This window comes from Pundamilia nyererei, unplaced genomic scaffold, assembly GCF_000239375.1.
Source record: "Pundamilia nyererei isolate P.nyererei 1_Seehausen unplaced genomic scaffold, PunNye1.0 scaffold00136, whole genome shotgun sequence".
Lineage (NCBI taxonomy): Eukaryota > Metazoa > Chordata > Actinopteri > Cichliformes > Cichlidae > Pundamilia > Pundamilia nyererei.
The window spans coordinates 590,439-615,301 of record NW_005187537.1 but is presented as its reverse complement, the minus strand read 5'-3'; the positions used below and the strand labels follow the sequence as shown (position 1 = coordinate 615,301).

Here is a 24,863-nt window from a genome sequence, read left to right as displayed (position 1 = left end):
CCTCCTAGCAGGATGCACCATTTCCCTGTCAATCAGCATGATTGTGCAAAAATTAATGCACCAAATTTCTTGAAACTTCTCGAAGCATGGTCGAGCGTGGGTACAGAAAGCACCAGCTTAATTTTAGTGCTTTCTCCAATTATTTTTTTAAACCGCAAGACAGGGCATTAGCAGAGCCTGAGAGCTTCTAGTTTTATGACTTTGCACATACAGCTGAAGCAGCTTTCTGGGCATCTTAAGATAACAAAAAAGAAGCATTTTAAGCATTTTAAGTGCTTTCCTTTGCTTCAATGGCATTACTACAACAAGCAAAAAACATACTGAAATGAAAAAAAAAACATATTTCTTTTATAAATATAAATTATATAGAGTCACAAGAAAAATCGAAGCCTGCACCTTTTGAAGATATAAATATAATAAACCTTTATGAACACATAACATATATGGTGGGGATATATTTCAGTATACACGAAAGGAGCCTGGAGGCACCGTTTAAACGAACTTATGCTCCAATTTGTTAAATGGCTCATTCACATCAGTCTGCCTGCGTGTAAAAAAAACAAAAAAAACAGGAAAAAATGGTGGCCGACATCCAAAAATATCTAATAACTTTCATCTATAATCACACGTGGATGGGACAGAAGTCACAGCATCCCAACTGAACCGAGTAAGCTCCGCATCCTCATCCCAGCTGCGCCCCACTGCCAGATTATAATAAACACCTGCCGACACGCCCACCCGCCGTTTCCCAGCTTCCCTATTGGTTGTCATTTTAGATATTCAACAAGCTGCGCGGAGATTGGCTCAAATCTCGTACAAGCGATTTCATAAAGCAAATCTTTTGGAAGTTGTGTAAAGGGAATAAGTGGGGAAAAACCCTTGAGATAAAGGCTGTTTAGCTCTCTCTCTCTTTCGCTCTCTCTCACCGTCCCTGGTGTCAGTTCGCTGGAGGATTTTGTCGGAGTTTCCCGAGCGTCTCTGCATCTGTGAGTACCTGAGTCTGCCCGCTGCTGAAGCTGCCGTCTTCCGCTGGGTTCAGGATCGTTGTGGCGCTCAGCTGGGATCTGCTGCGCAAAGACGCGAAAGAAAGTTGACGATTTGAACGTAACTTTCAGAGCAAAACCTCAACCCAGACAGAGACGCTTGTTATCAGTAATGCTGTTAAACGGTCATCCCCTTTGGTTACAGTAGCTGTCACGGATTAAATGATGCTCATAGTTTTAAAAACGCCGATGTGCAGGTAGTTAAATGACAGCAGGTTTGTTTTGTAAATGGACTTATCATTACCGAGGTGGAGTGCACTTCTTATTTAACTTTTCTCATTTTTAAAAGAAGTATTTTTATTTGATAGATAGATAGATAGATAGATAGATAGATAGATAGATAGATAGATAGATAGATAGATAGATAGATAGATAGAACAAAAACCAATAAAAACTACTAAACGTTGTTTAAATGATTATGTGGTGGTTTAAACTACTCATATGATGTGTTTTGTGAGTCAAATGAACAATAAATGAACAATAATCCTTGCTGGATTTATTGTTGCCTTATATTAAGTAGTAAATGATAGGCGAACAAGAGCTTGTCATTAATGTCAGGTGTTGATTGAAGTGTAATTCACTGTGACTGGTAGAGTGCTTTGTGTGCGTGTGTGTGTGTGTGTGTGTGTGTGTGTGTGTTCTGCAGTGAGGGTGTCCTTCACAGAAAAGAGCTTCTGCAAAAGTGTGTTTGAAAGTGAAGATGTTGCTGGCTCTTTGTCGCAGTGTTATCAGGATCAGAGCTGAGCACGAATTCTTCAGAAAGCACATGCTGATGTTGCACGCTGTGGTAATGACCTCTTAATGCCAACATAAATAACCACATCGAAAGCATTTCTCTGCTCTGAAACGACTATTCGTTTCCTGGGCCGTTTCATTGTCTTTGAATGGTTTACAGGAGATTACTTTGCTTGATGTTCCCTTGTTTGGGCGGTGACCTCGGCAGATGTTATATCATCGAACCCAGATGAGGGTAAAAATGGTTTGTGGATATGTGCTTGCAGAAAAGTCCAACTTTGCTTGACAGCTGAAGAAGGATGTCTTGGTTCTTACTGCAGTGAATCTGTGGCGAAGAGACTTCATGTCCTTGGCTGGATAATATAGTACCTCATGATTTTATCAAACTGAAAAGTCTCCAGTGATTTCATGCACTCATCTGTCCTATCGCCAATCCTCTTTCATGTCGCTATTACTTTGTGTGGGTGACTTATAAGGGATACCAAAGTTTTTTTTTTTCCTTTTGTCTTTTTCAGGCTGGTGTTCAACTGAAATATGAATATAACCTTGTATGCATGGCTATTAAAGTTAACCTGTCCACCTTTCTAGTAGAAGCTGCATCATTTACACGTTGTTTTCTTGTCCTCTAATTGGCTGATTTGCAGTTCATTTAAAAAGATCTAAAGAGACTGTGTGCTGTTCCATAACACTTTGTTTTTTGACTTTCCACGTTTCCGTTTCCTTTTCTTTTTAATTTATAGCCCACTCCCCCTATCTAATATGGAGTTTATTAGCAAGTCTGTAAAGTCCCTTTCTCTAGTGTGGAACTGGCCAGCTCATTTGTCATCACATCCTGGTCTAATGGGGAGAAACTGCCTCATCTTGAGCTCCCAGTGTTGTTAATTAACCCTTCTTGCTAACAGGCACAGTCCACATTACTACCGGCTCTTCTGCCGGCGTTATCGCTGCGCTGCCTGCCCAGGGAGTTAGCGTTGGCCCCGGCCATATTTCTGCAGGTGTCAGCAGAGGTGCTTCCTCTCCTGCTTTTTGTGCTTTTGAGAGTATTACTCAAGCAGCACTGTGGTTTTATCTTAAATTGAATTGTTGAGGGAGATGTTAAAGAGCCATACATCACCTGGACACTCAGCAGAAAGGGAGAATCTGCAGCAGTATAGATGGGAGCGTCTCAGCGGCATTACAGGTGGAATGACGGAGGACATGTTCATAAATCCACAGGCAGAGAAAATCAAGTTGTCAGCCTTTAGAATGCCACTTAAATGTGTGCACGTGTGTGTCTGTGTGTGTGTGATGTTTTGCAGGGCTGTTGCTGATGAGCTTCTTATTTCAGCGTTAAGAAGGTGACCCTTCTCTTTGCCAATTCCTCTTTGCTTCTTTTCAGCCTGAGCGTCAGAAACTCCACCTCACCTTTACCTGCCTGCAATTCACAACTCGAATTGGATCAATGTTCACCTTTTATCTGCTTACCACTTAAAGGACAATAATACATCACTGAGTCCTTTTATCCAAACAGAAAAAAAATCTTTTCCATTTTAGTGTTGGTCCTTGTCTCTAAGGAAACAACACCTCAGGTCTGTTATAACAGGTCGTATTGGTTTCCTCTGTACTCACTTGGCCTCTGGCTAATGCCTTCGCTCCATGTATGGATTTTCTGTCTTGTAATTCCTCAGCCTGTCTGCATGTGATGGGTTGTTCAGATCTAACCCTGCAGAATGCCGCTGATTGCAGTGGTATATCCTCATCTTTATGTCTGAGTATAGCAGGAAGCTTTGCCAGCAATGTTTGCCTTATGATGGATTTGGAGAACTAGCAAAAAAAAAGTGGGGGGATGTGTTGCAGTTGCAGATGAATGACTCATATTTTTTTATGGGATTCTCATTACACATCAACTAGCAGGTCACGTGTGCATTAGTTCAGGTGAATAGCGTTGTGGATTGGATGAATGGTAATTTTGCTGTTCAGACTGTGTATATGTCTGTACAACGTCCGTTGGCGTTATTCAGCACTTGAATTCTTTGAAACAAAAACGGTCGAGTCATGTTGCAAATGTGTTTCGCCCTTCAGGTAAGGATGTTGTTGTGGCTGGTTTTGTTCCTGTCCGCCCTCTCGGTGGCTCAGAGGTCAGAGCCTGTGTTCTCAGCTATAACCAAGACCGTCCTTCCTCCAGACTACGACAACAACCCCACCCAGCTCAACTATGGCGTGGCTGTCACTGATGTGGACGGGGATGGAGACCTGGAGATATTTGTAGCTGGGTGAGGAGCGTGCAGAGAAAGTTGGACTTACCATCACCATGAAAACCCCTAAATCCCTTAAGTTTCCCTCCCACTAGTCTAACTCTTAAGCTTAAATAAAAACACAACTTCCAAAAGATAAAGGTTAAAGACAAAGGCAAAAAAAGCTAAAAGATAAGAGATGCTAAGGCCACCCTGGGGCTCAGTCAACTGATGAAAAATGGATATGATCGAAAAGAGTGCCAGTGATGGGAACAGCTTTACAAGACTGCCTCAATCCAGCAATGACTGAGCATGAATACATTTCCCAGTGCTTAACAGGAAATAGATGAACCAAAAATGACCCTGCTTAATAGATGTAATTTAGGTAAAACATCCTATTCAGCAGGTATCCTGGACGGGAGCTCATCCCAAAACCTCATAGAGGATGTAATTTAATTTACAATTAAAAGAATCTTCAGATGAATTACTTTTATATACATTACACTGACAGTGCCGACCTTCTCTAATATACTTTGGTGACAACCAAGAAAGCTTTTGTAGTGTATATCCAAACATTTTAGACTATATTTTTTAAGTATTTAGGCAAATTTTGATTTTGATTTCAAACTGAATGTTAGCAAAATGCACTGTCAAGAGTAAGTTTACAACATTTCTTGCAAACTGGCATAAAAAACATCAGAGGCTTGGATTCTAAATCAAAACCATGAGTAGAGATTACACTGTTGAAAAAAAATGTGTGCAATCAAAATTATCCATTGTTCTGTTTTACACCTCTCACTGATTTGCTCCCCACTGCAATGGCACCTGAGGCTTATGGGTAAACAAAATTCATGAGCTCCAATGTGACAAGCATAAGATCTCAGTGAAACGTCTCCATAATATAAACCTAAAGGGCTTCTGTGTCCGGTAAACTAAGGACTACATGACTGACTCATCCTGGACTTACATGCCATAAAATCCAAATTATGAAAATACATGAGTGACGTTATTACGCAATAAACAGAATTCGTTTGCATGTAACAGATATTTTTAAGAGGCAAAAAATAGACATTAAGGTCAAAATGATTTGCTATAAGTAAAAATAAATAAATAAAATGTGAATCTAAAATTTTTGCTTGCCAATCAATCTCTCTGATCAAATCTGCAACTACAGAATAGAAGAGAGATGCAGGAGTCCAGCTGTCATCAAAGTCTTTATAAAGTTAAACTTCAAACTAAACCAGCAAGCAAATGTTGCTTTCAGCATGTTCAGCCAGCACTTGCTAAAGCTCATAAACTGTAAAACAAGAATGTCATACTGTCAGTCATGTGCATTATAACAGCGTGCTATTTTTGCCCGTGACAGCTACAACGGCCCGAACCTGGTGCTAAAGTACGACAAACAGAGGAAAAGGCTTGTCAACATCGCTGTTGACAACCGTAGCTCCCCGTTCTATGCCCTGAGAGACCGTCAAGGCAACGCCATCGGAGTGACAGCTTGTGACATCGATGGAGATGGACGGGAAGAGATTTATGTCCTCAACACCAATAACGCCTTCTCTGGTACAGTGCGAGCTGATACACTTTTGGAAAACTACAAAGGCACACATAGGGCTTTCTTTCTTTTTTTTCCTTATACACAGAGACAAAGGAGGAGAATCGGTATGCAGATATTAAGCTTATCTCAGCTGAGTCTTCAGCCGATAACAGATAAGCTTTGCGCCGCTATTAATCTGTGAGAAACCCAGAGATCAGACTGCCAAAACTGCAACACCTCACGTCTGTCATTTTTCTTAAACTCCTTTATCACTTTGCTCACTTCCAGCCACAGGAGCCTGTTTTCACTCACCCACAGTTTTTGCATTACATAATGCCTCTTTTCTCCACGCAGTCTTTGTCTTTCCTGAACCTTTTCTCTCTCTGCATCAAGGTCGGGCAACATACTCTGACAAGCTGTTTAAGTTCCGTAATGGGCGCTTTGAAGATCTGCTGAGCGATGATATTAACGAACACAGAGACGTAGCCAACCCTATGGCTGGGCGCTCAGTGGCCTGTGTGGACAGAAAGGTACTTCTCATACAAACACACACACACACATCAAGTGCACTATATGCAGATCTGCACCGTACGCACACTCCCTAGAGTGTCTTCTCCGTACATGCACGGGTGCTTCTGTTTGTTTACCAGTGATAACTCATGCCCTGCCTACGCCGCCCTTCTCAGCATGTGCTATGACAGTTCATTTGGGGGGAATGGTGTGCCATTTTCTCTCTTCTGTCCATCGCACCAGTGTAATTACAGAAGCCAGGGCTCGTTTGTTTTATAGAACATCGTACGAGGGGAGGAGTGATGACTGCACACTACTGCTTTCTGCCCGTAGCATTTTTTTCCCCTCTTTCACTCAGTCCCTTCTCCATTGTTTCCACTTTTATTTTTTAGTCCCTTTTCTCTCACTGACTGACACGCTCACCCTCTTTCTTTGTCTCTTATCTCACACCCACGCATGCAATTCTCACTTCCAATCAGGGACGGGCTAAAGAAGGTAATAGCGGGAAGAGGAAAGTAAAGACTACAATAGATTTTTTTAACCACTGTCCCATCACACTGAGCACTGATAAGTTGTGCTGCTGCCAAACCGATTGGAAAGATATCTGCTTTTAAATGGCACGATTCTTTTGGAAGGAGCCAAAACCCCGATGTGTGCTTTTGCATGTCAGTTCCAGCTGACCAGCAGAGAGAGAACATGTTTTCCTGTTGCTGAACAGGTTTTATTAGAACATATTAAAAGAAACAGCTGCAGAACGTTGCACAGGCCAAAAGCAAAGCATGCTTTATAGTCAGCTGGGTAGCTAATGCTTTCGATGTTGTTTACTCATAAATAAAGTGTTATCTTTAAGAGAAAAAGATCGATTTACCACCCGACCGTTTCGTCCCTACCCGGTCTCCTTGAAAGTGACATCCCATCATCATTCTAACACAAACTGATGAAGGTGACATATTGAAGGGCCTCACATTGAACTGATAGATTGGTTCACTAAAACTTTAAACTGGCAGGCATGAAAAAATAAACGACTTTTAAAAGCCAGAATAATTAAAAAATTGTTCAAATGAAGCTCAGTGAAAAAGTACAAGATGCAGTTCTTGACAATAAAAGAATAAAAATGCTGCAGTAGCGGCAAGTTAGCTTATTCATACTTCTTGATTGATGTAAAGGGTGTGCAGTCCTTGGACCAACATGCACTGCAGGCATGTATAGCGCGCTATTCACAATGCCAATCCCAGTGACAGAAATTAGCCTTGGGTGAAGACTTATTGAAAAACCGTTGACTTTTAAGTTGGTTAAGTAACTTCCAGTTGCCTTTAGCTCTTTCATTGTAATTCATTTTCATGTTTGGCAGCTTCGGAGCGTGCTTGCGTGTCCGGCATGCGGTGTGTGCGCGACGCACTGCTCCCACAGCATGTGACACTAAATGACATTTATATCAACCAGACTCATTTACCTTCCTTGCATTGTAAAGATACAATATGGTGTAACAGAAATAGTGAAATTGCGTGTGTGCATTTGTTTGCATATGTGCATGTGTTTCTGTTGATTGAAATATGTTAGGCCTGGTGGGAAAGCTCATTGGAATCGAGTGTGTAGTCTATTAGTGTGGTTCCGTCTGTGATTTTGTGTCTGCAGGGACTCTGACTGATAATGGAGTGTGAAATTAATCTCCAAAGGGAGGCAGAGCAAGGAGTAGGGAGAAAGGGCTAAGAATAAGGGGTACGGGGTAAGAAATGGGGGTAGGTGGAGCTGAAGATGACGAGAGGTTTGACTGGGAAAGTAAACAATATTAATAAGCATAGTAACTCCAGAATATTAATAATAAAAAAAGATGATCTAGACAGTGTTACAAATAACCTGTTTAATCCTATTTTTGTTTGATGAATACTCCAACGTGAGGGTCTGAAAGAGGTTGCATATTTCAAAACATTTGCTTTTTCAGTTGGCTTTAAGGAACTTTATAGTATTTCAGACATTTTTAAGCTGACTACAATTTTTCTGTCCTGTCCTGCAGTCTAGAGGTAGAACATAGATTTATATATTGAGCTTAGAGCCTCCACTCCCACTCAAAAGAGTAAAAGAAAATTGTGTTGATGATGCAATTGAAGAACTAATGAAATAAGAGAAAATGCAGCCAATCCTTAATATGGTCAAAGGAAAAGTAAATGTTTTTATATATGACATGAGCACCGTAGAGTCTGTTTTACTGACTACAGACATCTTAAAAAGCTGAAACACAGAAATGCAGAAATATAAAACATGTTTGTTTTTTTTAATTTACAGTTGCTTATAATTTCATGCGTAGCTATGAGTGCATTTGATCGGGTTGCAGCATATTCTTGATTTATATTAATGAAAATATGAATACACGTAAATCTTTATTTTTCTGCACAGGGTACAGGTCGTTATGCTATCTACATAGCAAACTACGCCAGTGGCAACGTGGGCCCTCATGCGCTCATAGAAATGGATGAGGCAGCGAGTGACCTTTCGCAGGGCGTCGTTGCCCTCTCCAATGTGGCAGAGCGGGCTGGAGTCAACAAATTCATTGGTGGGTATGAAGCACTGACTGGGGGTATTTGATATAGACGATTGCTTTAAGATCACCCAGCACTACTGGACCTTCAGTTTGATTTATACAGACATTTGCAGAAGGGGCATGTGCTTGTTGTACTCACAGAGGTTGAAATATAGGACTTCGCGACACACAGGGAAGCAGACGAGGGGCGAGTCAGAGGGGGTTAGAGAAGTGCCAGGCGAGAAAGAGAAAAAGGGCTTGAGAGGAAGAAGAAGAAAGAGGATGTAAAGGCTCTTTTGGCGCTGTCAGCTATTTACTCCAGCCAAAGTCACAGGGAATCAAAGGCAAAGGGCGGCAAACACATATATCAAACCTATTCTAACCATGAAATTCAGCTGTTAATCTTGGCATCTAAATCAAATTAAATAGTTTCCGTTTTAGTAAGACAGTAATTGAGAAAATTCATGGATGGCATTAATTATATTTTAGCATTATTTGTTTGGATTAAAGGGTTTTCACATACTGGCAGAATAATCATTACAGGAACATAAAACATTGTATTTGGCAAATCAACCCCCTGTTTTCATTAAAAATGTTGCTTAGAACTGTTTTTGGAAACAAAATGAATATTTCACTGAAATGATGTTGAAATGTGTCACTGCAGCCCGCGTCATCACGTGGATCAATTTAGGTCTGTGATATATAGAAGAACAGAACAGTAAATGCAAAAATGTTACCATGATTAATTTCTTCATAATAGAGACTGTCATGATGAAAAAAAATGCTGCCCCTGTGATAATTTATTATAATCACTGAAAAGTCCTTGTTCTGGTGAGTTTTGGAAATACGAGGTGACTTTGTATGTGAGCGCCCCGGCATGAATCTTCATCATCTATGGATTTTTTTTTCACGTGCAGGATATCATCTGATCCACCAGGGGGGAAGATGAGCTGGCTCACATTTGCTGTGAACGATGTACGATAGATGGCTTTGTCATCAAACTGCCGTTAATCAGAGGAGAGGGACAGTCGGTGAAGTTGTATATCTAATGGTTACATATCTCCAGAGAGACATTAGTGGTTTATGGCCGTAGGGGTTGAGTGGTATTTGTCTGGGTTGATGGAGCGGGCCAGTAAATCAGCAGCGAGTCATGACTTGCAGCAGTGACTTTGCATACTGGAAGGACAATCAAAGCCCTTTCAACTCCATAATTAAACTCTGCTGGTCTGAGATGAAGCACTACATTTTACAGAATGTCACTGGAGAAACCTGGGATGATGCTAAAAGTGTACCTTCAAGTGTAACAGTTACAAAAATCACTACATAAGGAGAAAATTACTGTTTGCTTTTGGTTAATGCAAAAGATTCTTTGTGTTTTTGTATTTCTTGTTGTGCTTAGGTGTGTTTACCTGTGTTTGTGTGTATGTAACCCATCAGAGTCAGTGTCTGTGTCAGCAGAAAGAGCTGCCCTACTCAGAGGAAATGACCTGGAAAGACAGTAATAATCTCTTCCCTTTCACTTTTGTTAAGGCGGTGATCTCTCTCCCTCTGCTCTCTCTGTTGTTCCTCATATCCTGCTTCATTTTTTTCCTCCCAAATGTTGTGCTAGCCCTCTTCTGAGCTGCCTAATTCTCCCACCGCTGTGTGTCTTGTTCCCTTGTCTTTCTCTGTGCAGGAGGAAGAGGTGTCGTGGTGGGGCCCATTGTCAGTCAGACTCTGTCTGATGTGTTTTGCGACAATGAGTACGGTCCAAACTTCTTGTTCAGGAACAATGGCGATGGAACTTTCACGGATGTGGCACAGCAGGCTGGTGAGATGATCACGTGCAGTTTACCAGATCATAGCCTGGGAGATCAGTTATTTCTTCACACATCAATCATCCTGTGAAAAACAATAAACGCGAGAGGCATTATTGTATAGAATAAATATCAGTCGTGAATGATTCCTAAAATATTTCAACCTAATTAATATAAAAATCTAAGTTTGTTAAACCATATATTTTAATATTGTGGCTTTTAACGATTAATTAGCTGTCAACTGCAATGAAACCTCACAGAATGAGAAAGCAATAAATTAAGTTTATTAAAAAAATAAATAAATCAAGATGATTTAAATGCACTATAGTAATAATAACTGGTGAGGCCTCCTTTTCTGTAATGACTCATTGTGATAAAGTATGTGTTTGATCGCTGCAGGTGAAGCGCAAAGCCATCAGCTTATCAGAGAAGCTGTTTTTTTTACCGTCATCTCATGATGACAAGAAAGTGATTGCCATGAATTCAGTGATTGATCTTAAACATTAGAAATGTAGCACTTCATCGTTTTTATGTCACCAGTTTGTCGTTTAATAAATCAGACACTGAAGTGCTGTATTGTACCCAATGACACAGTTCCAGCAGCAGCACTGGTCAGGGTTACCTGGTTTTGAAAATATTGATGGCAGATGATGGAAACAGATTGGGAACATCTCGAATCTTTTTAGGTGTAGAAGACCCCATGCAGCACGGCAGAGGGGTGGCTCTTGCAGACTTCAACCGTGACGGTAAGACGGACATCGTCTACGGGAACTGGAACGGACCTCATCGGTTGTACATGCAGCTCAGTAACCGCAAGCAAAAGTTTAAGGTGGGCCCGGATTTGATGCTATCAGCTCAGTTAGCATCAAACCGACACGACTGCCAGATACCTTATAAAGACCTACTTCAGATGATCACATATGATAAATGGAAGCATGGGCATTCTCACATTTCCACACATTCCACTCCACATGTGATCTGCTGAGGAAAGTGTGCTCAAAAGTTGCAGTGCTTGTGATTTCACTGCAATAACCGATTGAATAATATGATTTTACTTAGTGAAGGACCCAAAAAGCCCATTCAGATTGTCACTGTCAACTGTAGAGAGTTTCAGAGAGAGGTTGTTGTTCTTCTGTCTAATGAACAAGGAGCACAAATAAAACAAATCAGACCTGTTATCACTGTGAATCAAAGGACTATCAATCCAAATGGTTGGCGAGTGAATTAACACTACTCAGTGGCTGCCCACTTTGCGTTTGAGTGGTATTTAAAGACGCAAGGTTAGTGATATACTCAATCAATGACTCTACAGACAGCGTGTGCAAGGCAGCCAGCAGCACGCATCTGTTTGGGTACTAAGTTTTAGAGTGGCGAAGTCAGAGACAGGCCCTGCTGCATAAATCTGTAGAGGATTCGGGCTCGGTGATCTATCTGCCACCACCTGCACTCGCATCTTTTACCTAGGAGATAAATGTCACCCAAGACATCTTTATAGGGGTCGAGTAAGGGGTTAATGTGTGATGCTTTGCCCAGAGATAGTTCCATCAGCATGACACACACACACTGAGACACTCAAACCCTGTTACGCCTATACGTGCAAAAACACAAAAGACAAATTGAATTAGCCTGACAATGTTTTTTTTTTTTGAACCAAGATTGTTAAATCACAACCCCAAAACATATTTAAGACACCCTTCGCCCACACAAGCTGACACTCCTACTAGCCGTGTTGACCTTTGGCATGCATAATGAAGCTGTTGTATCACTTCAGTAAACCACCAATTAAATTGGGCTGAACCAGCAGCTTGTCTGGGCAGTGGAAAGTGCCGATTAGGCCCGTTTGTGCTTTAATTAAAATCTATTGCAGAGGGTTTCCTTGGAATAGGTTTAACATACACTTGTGCTCACACATACACATAATGAATATATATTTAAAAAGAAGAAAGGTTTTAGTAGAAGTTCTCTTGGAGTTCTTTTGCATTCAGTAATCTGAAAAAAAAATTGGTCAGTGTAAGGAAATGTAGTCCTTTTACTATTTATTTCTAATTAACTCCATGCAGATTATATCTTTAGAAGCCCTGTATTAGTTCTGGGGAGAGCCCTTTTTGTTCCTGAAGGCACTTTTATTCATGCGCCTACTGTCTTCGGCACTTATTACGGAGCTGTCCCTGCTTTCCTCACTCTTGGCCTCAGCTGGCCATCCCCTCTCCTTCACCTGAGAAGCAGAAGGTCACTGTGGGCGGCCCCCACCCCTGCAGCTTTATGAGCCTTATAATTAAAACAGGGAGTAAATACAAGGGGGAGTGAAGGGCTGCTCTATAACTCTTTCCCGACTTATCACTGTGTCACTGAAGCGGGGAGATATCTGTTACTTTCTCATGCAAAAACTCTTCTGCTGCAGACTTTTTTCGGAGGTGGGGCACGAGGGCTGCTGTCGACTTGCCCCATGCCAGAGGATGTAAAAAGAGCCCGGACACAAGCACTGGACGCTGATTGACATGTTTTTATTTTGAAGGAGGTTGAACCTTGAGGTTATGAAACGGTCTTTCGAGCGAGTGCATCAGGTCACATAACATTGAACAAAATGGACTAAGGAACCACGAGATGTAATCACAGGAGGTTCATGTAAAAACAAGTTCATGTAAAATTACACATCCTTCCAATGTTTTTACCTCGAAAACCTCTTCTGCTTATACAAAGTTACTCTGGTGTTCTCATATCTAGACAGTTGAAGGAAAGGAAAACCCTTTAACCCTGATTAGTCAGTGGAATTGAGCAACTTTTTTGAATCCACTACTAGGCCAGGGCCTGTCTTTGTGGAGTTTGCATGTACCCTGGCTTCCTTCCAAAGTCAAAAGAAATGCAGTTAGTGGGGTTAGGTTAACTGGTGATTCTAAATTACCCATAAATATGTAAATGTGAGTGCAAATGGTTGTCTCTCTCTATGTGCTAGCCCTGTGGTTGACTGGCGACCTGTCCACCAGGGTGTACTTTGCCTCAACACTCTTGCATGGGTTGGACTCAACTGCAGTAAATAAGTTGATTTATTATTAATTAATAAAATTGGTCCAACTCAAGTACATTAAGTCTGAATAACAGAATTTTGAGAACAGAATTGAGATCAGCTGCTACAGGCTATATAATATATTATTTGTAAAAATTAGAATGTTATAACTATAAATACGGAAAAAGCTATATAAATCCTGATAATTCTGGTACCCTGGGCAGTTTATCTAGTAAGTTTCATCCAGATTCATCCAAATAGTTAAAACGCAGTATCCAGCATCCAGTTTCATCCAAATAATTGAAAGGCATTCAACTTATGCATGCATAGTGTTTCTGTAAATGCATGCATGTGTTTCAGTGATGTTACCTTTTTCCCCAGGACATAGCATCCCAGAAGTTTTCCATGCCCTCCCCGGTTCGAACTGTTGTTGCTGCAGATTTTGACAATGACAACGAGTTGGAGGTGTTCTTCAATAACATCGCTTACAGAGGCCCCTCCGCCAACAGACTCTTTAGGTACTCGCACCAACACTGTCAGATTTTGTTCAAGTATGACAGTAAGTTTTTAACATCACTTTGATGAGAAGCTTAATCGAATACTCTTGTGTCTTGATTTAATATTCTAAAGCCGAGCATGGAAGCTGAGAAGAATTTAAAATTCCCAGCCAAGGATACTTATCTAGTCTGGCATCCCGCCTCCTCCTCCACACATGAATGAATCTTTCATTAAGACAGTTTTAGGTCTCTTTTTGGCTCGTGGTTTGGCTTCCTCTCTTGATAATATTAATGAACTCAGCTCTTAAAATGTAATATATGATACATATCAATTGTTAGGACTTAATAGTAGAATGAACCCATCTTCCTGAATAAAAATCTGATCTGGCATATTTATCTGAACAGGATGCAGAACTCATGATGAACGTTGCCAGGAGCTGTTGGGTTAATTTATTCTGAATATCAATAATCAGTTTAAGCTCCACAGTTTTCCTGGAGCTGAATATTCCTGCACACCAGGTCATTGAAGGAAAATTAGTCTTTCTGGGCATGGTCTGACAGGGGTCACAGCTCCATGGCCTGTGGCTCTGCCATTGTCTGCTCTGAAGATGAATCAGCTTTTTTCAAACTCTATTCTCTGGCACTGAAATAAAAACAAGCCCAAACTAATTAATTCAACACAACGAATCAATATTTAGCTAAGCTGAAGTGTTTAATAGTCAGGATCAGCAGATTAGTGTACCAAGATAGCTAATTATTTTAAGGAAAGCAGGTTCATGGTGGGTGATAATGTGCATATGTTTAACAAAGGATACAGGTTTGTAAACTCAATACATTTTTACCAATGTGCTTCACAGAGATATGACAAATTACGAATTGATCTGTCAATAATTAATTCATACAAATCAGTAATTATGTAAGTTTGGAAATATCTAACTTTCTTCTTGTCTTCTGGTTGTTGTATTTTTGTTTGCTGAGATTTATGTGCATTATTTATGTTAGTTTCCTGTGTTATGTGTAGTATTATGCACTATATCTTCTGATTAGGAGACTGCAGGTCACTGTAAAGTTTTCCACTACAGTAATTGTCTATTCAAAATCTACTCATAATAGAATGTTGTCAGTAGTCTGAGTGGTGCCTATTATATGTACTATGTACTAATTTATTGACATTATCACTACGCATATCAGCAATTGGAACAATTCATTGTCTTTTTATTAAATCAAGTATAAACTTATCATATTTTAATCTAATTGTGTAATTTATGCATTAAAGAGTTTCCAGTTTCCAGTTTAAAAACAACAAAACAAAACAGTGAATTGTAGCATAGTGACGAGTTTCAGAAAAGCCTTGTGTTATTTGGATCTTTCCTATACTGCAACCACATTTATAGCAGCTTAGAATTTTTGCAGTGATTTCAGGGTAATGTTTGTGGTGCTACTTCGATAGGGTGAGCAGGAGAGAACATGGAGACCCCCAGATAGAAGAGCTGAATATCGGGGAGGCAGCAGAGCCTGAAGGACGAGGAACCGGTGAGCATGGCAGAAAAGATAGCTGCCATACAGCTCTATTAAAAATGATAAGCAGCACTACACCATATCTCCTCTGCTATTACAACATCAAACCTCTAGATGGCATTAGAGCTCCACTTAGAATCTGAGTTTCCTCATGCACTTTATTATAGGAAAAAATAGAATTGGTTCCACATTATTAGTTCAATGACTGTTGGATTATGTCCCTGCATGAGGATAATAAATGTTATGAGGAATGTATCCTCGAGTGTTTAGCCGCATCATTACTGTGATGAATCTCCAGGAGCGGTAGCCACAGACTTTGATGGGGATGGGCGCCTGGAACTGCTGGTGTCTCACGGTGAAAGTGCAGCACAGCCTCTCTCTGTCTACAAAGTCAACCAGGTGAGTGATTGTGAGACATGTGATACTTGATAGGTAGTGTGACATTAAGCCTTACTCCCTCTTTTTTTCCCCTTTTTCTGCCTTTTTCTTAGGGCAATACAAACTCATGGTTGCGAGTGATTCCCCGGACAAAATTTGGCGCTTTTGCCAGGGGAGCTAAAGTGGTTGTATATACAAAAAAGAGTGGCCCACACACAAGAATAATTGATGGCGGCTCAGGGTACCTCTGTGAGATGGAGCCTGTTGCCCACTTTGGCCTCGGTAAGGAAATATCAGAAAATACACGCTTAACTTGTTTTATCTGATCCGCAGATGCAACATCTAATGTTAATTCACTCTGATATAAATTAATAAAAGCATTTCTTTATAGCTTGCTTCTCTTGTTCTCAAATTGGTTTCTGAGGTTTGAATGGGCGGTAAGACAGATAAACATTGCAGAGAGTAGTAGCAAGGAAGAAAACAAAAGCATGTGGAAAGCATTGTCTTAATACCTTCAGCCTGATTAGTCACCCACGGGAGCAAAAGTTCCCTGTGGGAGGGAGCTGATTGGGCAAAACATGAAGAGCGGAGGAGGACAGGTGCTGCAGATGGAAGCCAGCCATGGTTGTGAGGAACTAGCTCTATGTCTCTTTCTGACTGTCCTTCCCTAGGACAGTCAGCTGGTTACCATACAGGCCTGCTAGCCCACCCACCCACTACTCCTCCCTGGCTCTCCTCACTGAGCCTGTTCAATATCAGGATTGTCTAAGCTCACATCACCTTTGGTGGCCCTCATAATACACTCCAGCAGCAAACTATCCAGACAATTGTGGCTTTAGTAGAGACCTCCATTCTCCAGGTTGAAAAGTGTCAGTACGCTTAGACATGTGAGATCTGTTCCCCACAACAAAATGAGACGGTGTCACGTGGGTGTAGAACAGGTGAAATATTCTTTGGCTCTCAGGCAGCACACCTGCTGAGTGGACTGTCTGTCTGGCAAGGTAACTCCAGATCTGTTTACATAAGAAATGCCACTTTAATTAAGGGCTACAGAGGGCCTCTGGAGAGGGGCTTTCTCTATGCCCAATGAAAACAGTTAATAGAGCGAAGAGGGGAGAGTGCTTGTACAACGTGAGCCAGTAAAAAAGAAAGGAAAGAGATAACCTCCAATATATGTGGTTAGTCATGTTTCATCATGTGTACATTGCTCAAGAATTGTATCTTGTATTGGATGTGATACAACCAGTGGTTGGGAGGGAAAACCGTGTGATTGTAAATTGCTGTGGTTGTTACCTGGTTGCTGCAGGTGCCCATAATTTGCATGAAAGATGGGGATTTGTTCGCAGACATTCGCTAACTACTAGCTGTGCTGTAGTGAAACTTGGAAAAGTGCAATGCAGACTGGAAAATGGAGAACGTTCTCCTCCCAAGTAAAAGTGCCTCAGCTGACCTGTCAAAATGTGCAGCTTTTACTTTGAAGGTGAAAAGTCTCAGTTTCTGGTTTGTGTCACAGTTTGCACAGATTTACTACACCTTACTGGACAGTGTTTGCAGACAAGTTTGCATCTCCCACACAGACTATGGCCGACTAAGACAGGCTGCTAAGGGAGCAGTCTCTAGGCTTGTGTGACTGGGGCTTTAGCAACAACCTTAGGCAACCACCTGCCAACTGGTTGGAGAATACAAATGTTTCCTTTGTGGACTGATGTCTTGACCATACATTGTCACCAAGATTGTTATCCATCTAAAATGACAGACAAGTTACTGCCATGTGGTTAGTCATGTATCTGACAAACCTCAACACTGTAAGGTTCAGTGATCAGTGGTCTTATATTTCTGTATGCACTGTAACTACCTCAGATTCTACTTCCCTGAATAGGCAAGGATGTGGCCACCAGTGTGGAGGTGTTCTGGCCAGATGGTCGTTCAGTAGCCCGGGCCCTCGAGCCGTCAGAGATCAACTCAGTGCAGGAGATCCACTATCCAAGAGATGAGGAGGAAGTTACTCCTACTGTGGAAATAGAGGTACACAAGTGCTTCATAGTGGGTTTCAGCATGTTTTTTATTCTCAATAAACTAAATACTCATTTTGTCCGAATAACAAAGCTGCTACAAACACAACACCAACTTCAAGAAACAATCGACATCAAGTTGTTTATTGTAAATTGTTGGGATAGTGCAACAGTTTTACGGATCTTTCACAGGAGAGTTCATTAAAAATAATATTTCTTACTAATTGTCTCTTACAGTGTGGTCACGGGTTTGCTTTGAATGAGAATGGCCGCTGCACGGGTAAGCTGAGGCACTTTATCCACCTTCAAACTCTGTGCTTGTCTCTTTGTTTAAAAATCCTCACACACGTCAAGTGTCTTTGCCTTCCTCACTTCTCCCTGCCCTCAGATCAAGATGAGTGTACCCAGTTCCCCTCTGTGTGTCCCTCTGACCGCCCTGTCTGCACCAATACCTATGGTAGCTATAAGTGCCGCGCCAAGAGAAGATGCAACCAGGGCTTTGAGCCCAACGACGATGGGTCAGCCTGTGTGGGTGAGTGGTCCTGGCAGAGTCAGGGTATCCGGATTACCAAGATCGTTAGAACAAAAGAAGCACTACCAGAGAACGAGATGCATTAAGTCTTAATTACAGTGGTTTGGAATAAAAGGCTTAGAGGTGCTTACATTCCTCCAACCGTGTCCTCTCTCTGCACCCCACGTCTTGCATGACTGACCCTCATGTGAATGAGCTGTCTTCCAACTACAAAGACACACATGTCGGCTAACATTTCCCTGCCCTTTGTTTCTCTCTCTTCTCGGCAGCCCAGGTGGCTTACTTTGGGGGAACGCGGTCTTCTGGGGAGCGCAAGTGCTCGGGCCTTACTTTCCGGCTGCTCCCCGTCTCTCTGCTACCACTCATCTCTACCCATCTCTATTCTGGACTGCTGTAGCTGTGACTGTTTTCTCCCCTTCCTAACTCTTTCCACTACTAAAAGTGGGTGTACAGAAACTCTTAGAGCAAACTTTTAACAAAAAAAGAGAAATTCCTCTTCACCTTCTCCTCTATGGATCTATGCTATCTTTACCCATCAGCTATTTACAGTCTCGCCTCCTGGTCATCCGCTGCTTTGTGTCACCTCTTGGCTCCCGGCCCCCTCTGGACTATAAAGAAACATACAGGGAGCATGCTCGCTGGGAGCTACAGGGTTCAGAACTAACTGTGCCACACCCGCAGAGTCCTCACGTCATCACCTGGTACTTATCTTAGTGGGACCTGAAACAAGGCCAAGTCAATAAGAGGAGCTTCGGCATAGAAACCGCTGTGCATACAGCAAACAGATCTTCTGGCTCCACAGACCACATTCATTAGAGACACGCTGAGCCCCATCTGTATATACAAAATGCCGCTATGGTAATCCTTACAATGTCACTCTCATTCTTATTATGCGCTTACTGGGATGCCGAGGAACACCAGGCCTCCAAACTGTATGTTTTGAGTGTGTATTAATGTGTTTGCGTGGCTGTGTGAGCCTCAGTGTACTGGGTCCAAAGAGGCAGTCGCGTTGGGGAACATATGCCAGACCATCTGTCTCCGATGGTTGGTTACATTTTGTTACACATGAATTATACAACAGCACAGAGAAGAAGGCAAACACATGTGTGTGTGTGTGTGTGTGTGTGTGTGTGTGTGTGTGTGTGTGTGTGTGTGTGTGTGTGTGTGCGTGTGTGCGTGTGCGTGCGTGCGTGTGAGCACAGGATGAGGCAGATTTTACATTTTTTGGAAAGTGTACTAAAACATATCACCGTAGGCATGTGCAAAGAACATGATGACAAAAGGAAAACACCTAAAACTGAACTGAACAGTGCACTTAATTTATGTTGGTGTTTCTCCTTCTGTTACACTGTGATTACAATCATGAACTCAACATGCAGTAAAAGCTGCTGTTCTTACATTTTAAAGTGTTCAAAATAAAGCAGCAGTCTTCAAGATTTCAGTCCTGACTGATTTGGGGACTCCTACGGGTCTTCTTTTGCAACCGGATATTTGTACGACATCACCGCCACAAGGAATCCATCATGCCAGTGCTCACAGCCACCGTCAGTTTGGAGCAGTTGGTATCGAGAAACTACTGAGACAAGCTTTGCGTGTTTTAGTTCTGACAGTAGATAGATGATTAATCCCAACAACTGCCGAGTATTTTTCGTAGCAACCACCTTCGAATGCATTTTAAGAGCAAAAATATTCAGTTACTGAATATTTTTATTCCTTTTACATTGGTTTTAGTGGTAGATAAAATCCTAGTTTGGGTTAAATTACACCCTGTCAAAAACAAGAACCGTGCCCTGCAGAGGCTTTGTGACAGAAAGCATTAAAGTAAACCTTCTACCTTTGATGTGGCAGCAGAAAATTCTCAGTTTGCTTTAAAGGTAGCTTTTTTTCTCCGCTAATGATGCCACAGGCACCTAGTTGGTAATAATAATAATCTTTGAGACTGCCGCTTTAAGTTTTAAGTGCACTAATGCATTCCTAATAGTTTTCCACATAATATAAAGCTTGACAAGTTGCAGTGGCATTCAGTAGTTTTGTTGCTCTTACAAGACCAAAATCCCCAATGTCTCTTATTACGTTCCAAGTCCCCTACTATGTTTGTGACATTGTGGCTCAAGCTCAAATATACAGTTTAGCTTTAAAAATGAATTTCTTAATATATCATTCCCTAAAACGGTGGTATGCTGGCATTTATACTGACTGTACAATGCAGATTTGGTTTGCAGTGGGAAGTGGCATTGACTTGTTTAAAAAAAAGTTCCCGTGTACATAAAATGAAGGCACATTGGTAAATGTGTAGCTCAGTTACAAAGGCATACGATCGAATTCTTTATTTTGGTGTTTTTAAAGGATTTGTTGACGATGACATTAAAAACAAATATCTGGAAAAAAGGAAGAAAGTGGCTATTTGATGAGTCGTGATTTGCACACAGTGAGGTTTCACATAGCCCCGCGTGAAACCTTCGCTACAGCGGACTAAAATACATAAAACATATGGAGCTCTTCATTTTTATTAAAAGCTACAGATCTTTTTGCCTTATTGCCATGTTTCTTGAAGCGTTTGGGAAACGAATAAATACTTTGGCCAAAAACAAAAAAGACGACCAAAAAGTGAAAGCATTTTCCTCCACTCCACGATGACAGCGCGTTGACTGACAGGTTTTTGCTTCCATATAATTCTGCAGGGGCACATCACTTGTTGCAACACAACCCTCAACTTATCCAGTGTTCGACCACAATCAGTGTCACAGCAGGGGATAATGTTCCTTATTAAATGTTGGCCAGTGCAATTCTCCAGAGAAGCGAATGTCTTTGTATGAGTCATGGATTCATCCCTACTCGCTTGCTGAGGCAAGTGTTATATATATTTTGGAAATTCTTAACCACAAACCTCACACATTCCACTGAAGCTCCAGCGCTACTCTCTGCCGCGTGACATCTGTCCTTGAGCCTCTTAATGGGCTGGACCCAAACTCCAGATGCCACCTGTGAATATCACACATTTCAGAGGTTTTGGGAGCTGAACTCAGTTCTCTCTTTTTTAATGAAAATAAGGAGGCATCGGAGCATGAAAAACTAATAAGCAAATGATGATGGATGTGTTAAAGCAATTAAAATGAATCACCACAGATCCCTGTTGGATCTATGCTGACATTGTCGTGACACCCTCCACGAAAGCCAAAGAACCTTGAGATTGAGTGCTCAGTGAGACAAAGTCCACTTAAACATTTTTATGTTTTCTCAAAAATTATGTCAGAGGTTCAACTGAAGTTCCTCTTGAGCTGTTATTGGACTGTAAGGAGAGAACGCAAAACCTTTTCTACTTTCTTGCACGCTGCTGGGTCTGACTTGAACAGAACAAGGACTTGTGTAAGCTCACAGTTTGCATAAATAATTGGATCTGAAAGTGTTCATTATATTTGCACACTTTCAAAGGACAGCGTGCAAATATATTTTTGTTAGTTTTTTAACCCTGTTTATCATATTTAAAGTACACAGTGCTCAAAACAATCTACTGTCAAACACATCTAGTATATATATTTTCCTATAGCTGTGTTGAAGTGGGTTGCAAACTTTCAGCTGATTGGAAAGTTTGTAGAGAAAAGTTAGGATTCTGGTAAATAGAAATGGCAACTGCCGTTGACATGTACATGCTAAAATATGCTGTGTGCCGTATTTACTGTGTCTACTCGATCTACTCTAACATGCAGGGTGTCTTTGCATTCACAGCTTATTCTATGTATGGAAGGACTGGAAATAAATAAAAGCACACTATTCACTGTGATGAATTAGTTGCTCAACCACTGCAAATGTACCTGGAAGCAAAAACATTTTTTGGATGGAGTGGATGAACATGCACACGTGATATCATCAGATACACTTAGAGCATAGTGTTTAGTGGGAAACTATGTAATTAGAAAAAAAAATCACTTTGTGACTCTTAAAATTGCAAAATGTGTCTAAAGATTGTCTGTGAATAACATCCAAGAACCTGAGGGAGGAAGCTGTGTGTGATTGTGTGTGTGTGGTATCTGGCATGGTCAGTGCCATTGCGTTATTTACATCCCAGAGGCTCCAGCTGTTTTTCTCTCTGCAGGAATGAACTTGAGAGTAGAGATGTCCCTGTGCAAAATAAAACCGGGAACAAAATGCTCGCTTATGTGTGTTTCAGGGGAGTCCAGTGTGTGTGTGTTCATGTTCTCAGTCGGTTTGTGTGCAGGGATTTTGTCCACGTGGAAACATATTGCAAAATGCCTTATTTTGCCGCAGTCTTGCCAATGCCGAAACGCCCTGCAAACAGTACATGCACAATGTTCACACACTAGGAAGCTTTCCCAGAAAATGACAGAAGATCAGATATGGAGTGATATGTTAAGAAAACATTTGTACTGCACCGAAATGAATAGAAAAAGAAAAAAGAACGGAAGGTTGCAAACGGAAAAAGCTGCATAAATGTGGATTTTTCACTCTAGCGGTCATTTGTTTTTAGCTGCAGCCAGAAAATATGTATGCTTATTTTCTCGTATCCCTAGTGGAAACAACAGGCCGGCCTTCTCAGAGCTTCATGAGTATAATAATGCTGTGTGCAAACTCCTCAGGCCAGCACAAGCTTCATTCCATTAAGGGTGCACTCCGGTTCATTGCAGCCTGAGATCAAAATTAAAACTTTATCAACCCTGCTTGTAATTGCCCGAGCACATCTCAGGTCATTTCATTTAAACTTATCCGACTAATTTAACCAAGCCTGCACACTAAAATAAGTCAGTGACATTACAGATTAAGGCACTCGAACAGCCACTTGAGCATGAACGGCATCAGCAGCTGACTGTTAAGAGGTTGTAGGTTATTATAAAAGCCCGTTTGTGAACAAAATAGGTAATTTGCAAAGAAAGGGTTAGAAAAGGTTTTCTTACATAGTACAATAGTCATAAGTAATGGCTAAAAATCTGTTTTTCTAATCTTGTCTCTGCATTTTAATGATAATACACTCACAGGAGTTACTGCTGAAACCTTGGGGCCACATCACTATAGCAACATTAGATCAAAGCAAAACCTCTCTTCGGATAAATTGTGATAACCTTAAATCTCAGTGGGGCTGGAATAAAATATTTTTTCCCTCTTTCAGCGATCATTTGCAAGTAGTTGCAACAATCAATGAGCGTCCATCACCCTCCACCATTTAGGTGACAAGGCGGATCCACAGGTCATCTGTTGGGAGGCAACTTGTCTCCAAACAAACGTGGTCCAACTCCAACTAACTGCGGTCACTCTCAGACAGATTGGCAAAGGTTTTCAAATAATTACAATCTAGTTTATAAATGGAGACAAGCTATAAATAGACACATCGCTATCAGTCTGAGTAACTTGTATGTCATGCATGTCTTGCAAACTTGTTGAGCGTCTATGTCAATTTTTGGAAGAATTTCAGAACTTCTTTTCAAATTTATGACATTCTAGCTGGATTCTCAATGCAAGTAATTAATATAAATTTCTGCTTTATGTGAATTTCTGTGTAAATGTAGAGCAACAGATTTGCAGATATATCACAGTTAACACTGTGTTGTTACAAATTGCGTGTAAAAGCATAAGTAATTTAAGCAGGCTGACTCTGGCTGTGCTGCTGTCCTGATGCACCAAAGTCACTTTGAGGACAGCAACTGGTCCCCATCTTCGAAGTAACTATTTCAAAGTTAACAAGAAGGCAAGTTTTTTTTTCACACGGTCATAGTAATTTTGTTCTTGTTCTTGCATTTTCTGCAATCACTGTTTTCCCTAGTGTGACTGTAGCATAAGGTGATTGGTTTTTTTTTTACCTCAAACTTCTCATACTGCTGAACATTAGAGTGTTTCTCCAGATCAGTTAAATGGCAATTCTTAGTAATTAATACTCATCAAAGGTCCAAACTAACAAAAATAATCGTCAGCACAGGCTAGAGATGGAGCACATCGGTCAGTCCTGGTGTACTGTGAGGAAACAAAACTTCTTCAGCCATTGCACCGTTTACTTACCTGTTTGTTTCTCCTAGCCTAATCATTTGTCTACTAAATGACCCCTGGAGGGCTTTGAACTCACAACACCGATCATGCGATTTCTCTGTGTATTTTCTCATCATTGCTTTTGGCCTTGAGTTTGCTGAAAACAGATGCAGTGTTTCACAGCTCTCCTTCTTTCAGCGATTATCTGTGTTTCAACTCTGCGCTCGGCGGGATCTCATCCCTGACTCATTTAAAAGCTATTAGGAGGGCAGGGACTGACACGGGAACATTTATTTTCCTTTAGCGGTAGATCTAAGGAGGAGTGCTCGTAATAAGCGCTGTCTCACAATTAAACAATGTGATCCTAAGTGACATTTTTAACTGGAACCACACATTTCCACTCTCACATTGTGTTTTTATGTAGCATTCTGGGCTGTGCTTGGGGGAGGCCCAGCAGCAAACACAACACAAGAGCTGTCAGTCACACTGAGGTTAAATAAACCGAGCGGATATTGGTGCCAAAGCCAACAGGCGGGGCAGCAGTATGGTGAGGAAAAAAAACAGAAAAATCGACTTTAAAGAGTACACAGCAAATCA

At 41.2% G+C, this 24,863-nt stretch overlaps 1 protein-coding gene across 2 annotated transcripts; it reads left to right on the top strand.

The window, feature by feature from the left end:
• The first annotated feature begins 826 nt into the window (after window positions 1-826).
• Window positions 827-19,418, top strand: crtac1b (cartilage acidic protein 1b). 2 transcript variants are annotated; one of them, XM_013913524.1, is made up of 15 exons: window positions 827-986; window positions 3,840-4,030; window positions 5,358-5,554; window positions 5,922-6,058; window positions 8,433-8,589; window positions 10,232-10,366; window positions 11,039-11,181; window positions 13,738-13,874; window positions 15,304-15,386; window positions 15,670-15,770; window positions 15,863-16,031; window positions 17,629-17,774; window positions 17,999-18,041; window positions 18,150-18,293; window positions 18,563-19,418. In XM_013913524.1, exons 2-15 carry the CDS (start codon window positions 3,846-3,848, stop codon window positions 18,688-18,690), a joined length of 1,905 nt encoding a protein of 634 aa, XP_013768978.1. In that variant the 5' UTR covers window positions 827-986; window positions 3,840-3,845; the 3' UTR covers window positions 18,691-19,418. The 2 variants fall into 2 exon arrangements, with proteins under 2 accessions (XP_013768978.1, XP_005743888.1); XM_005743831.1 differs by lacking the exon at window positions 18,150-18,293.
• The last annotated feature ends 5,445 nt before the right edge of the window (window positions 19,419-24,863 follow it).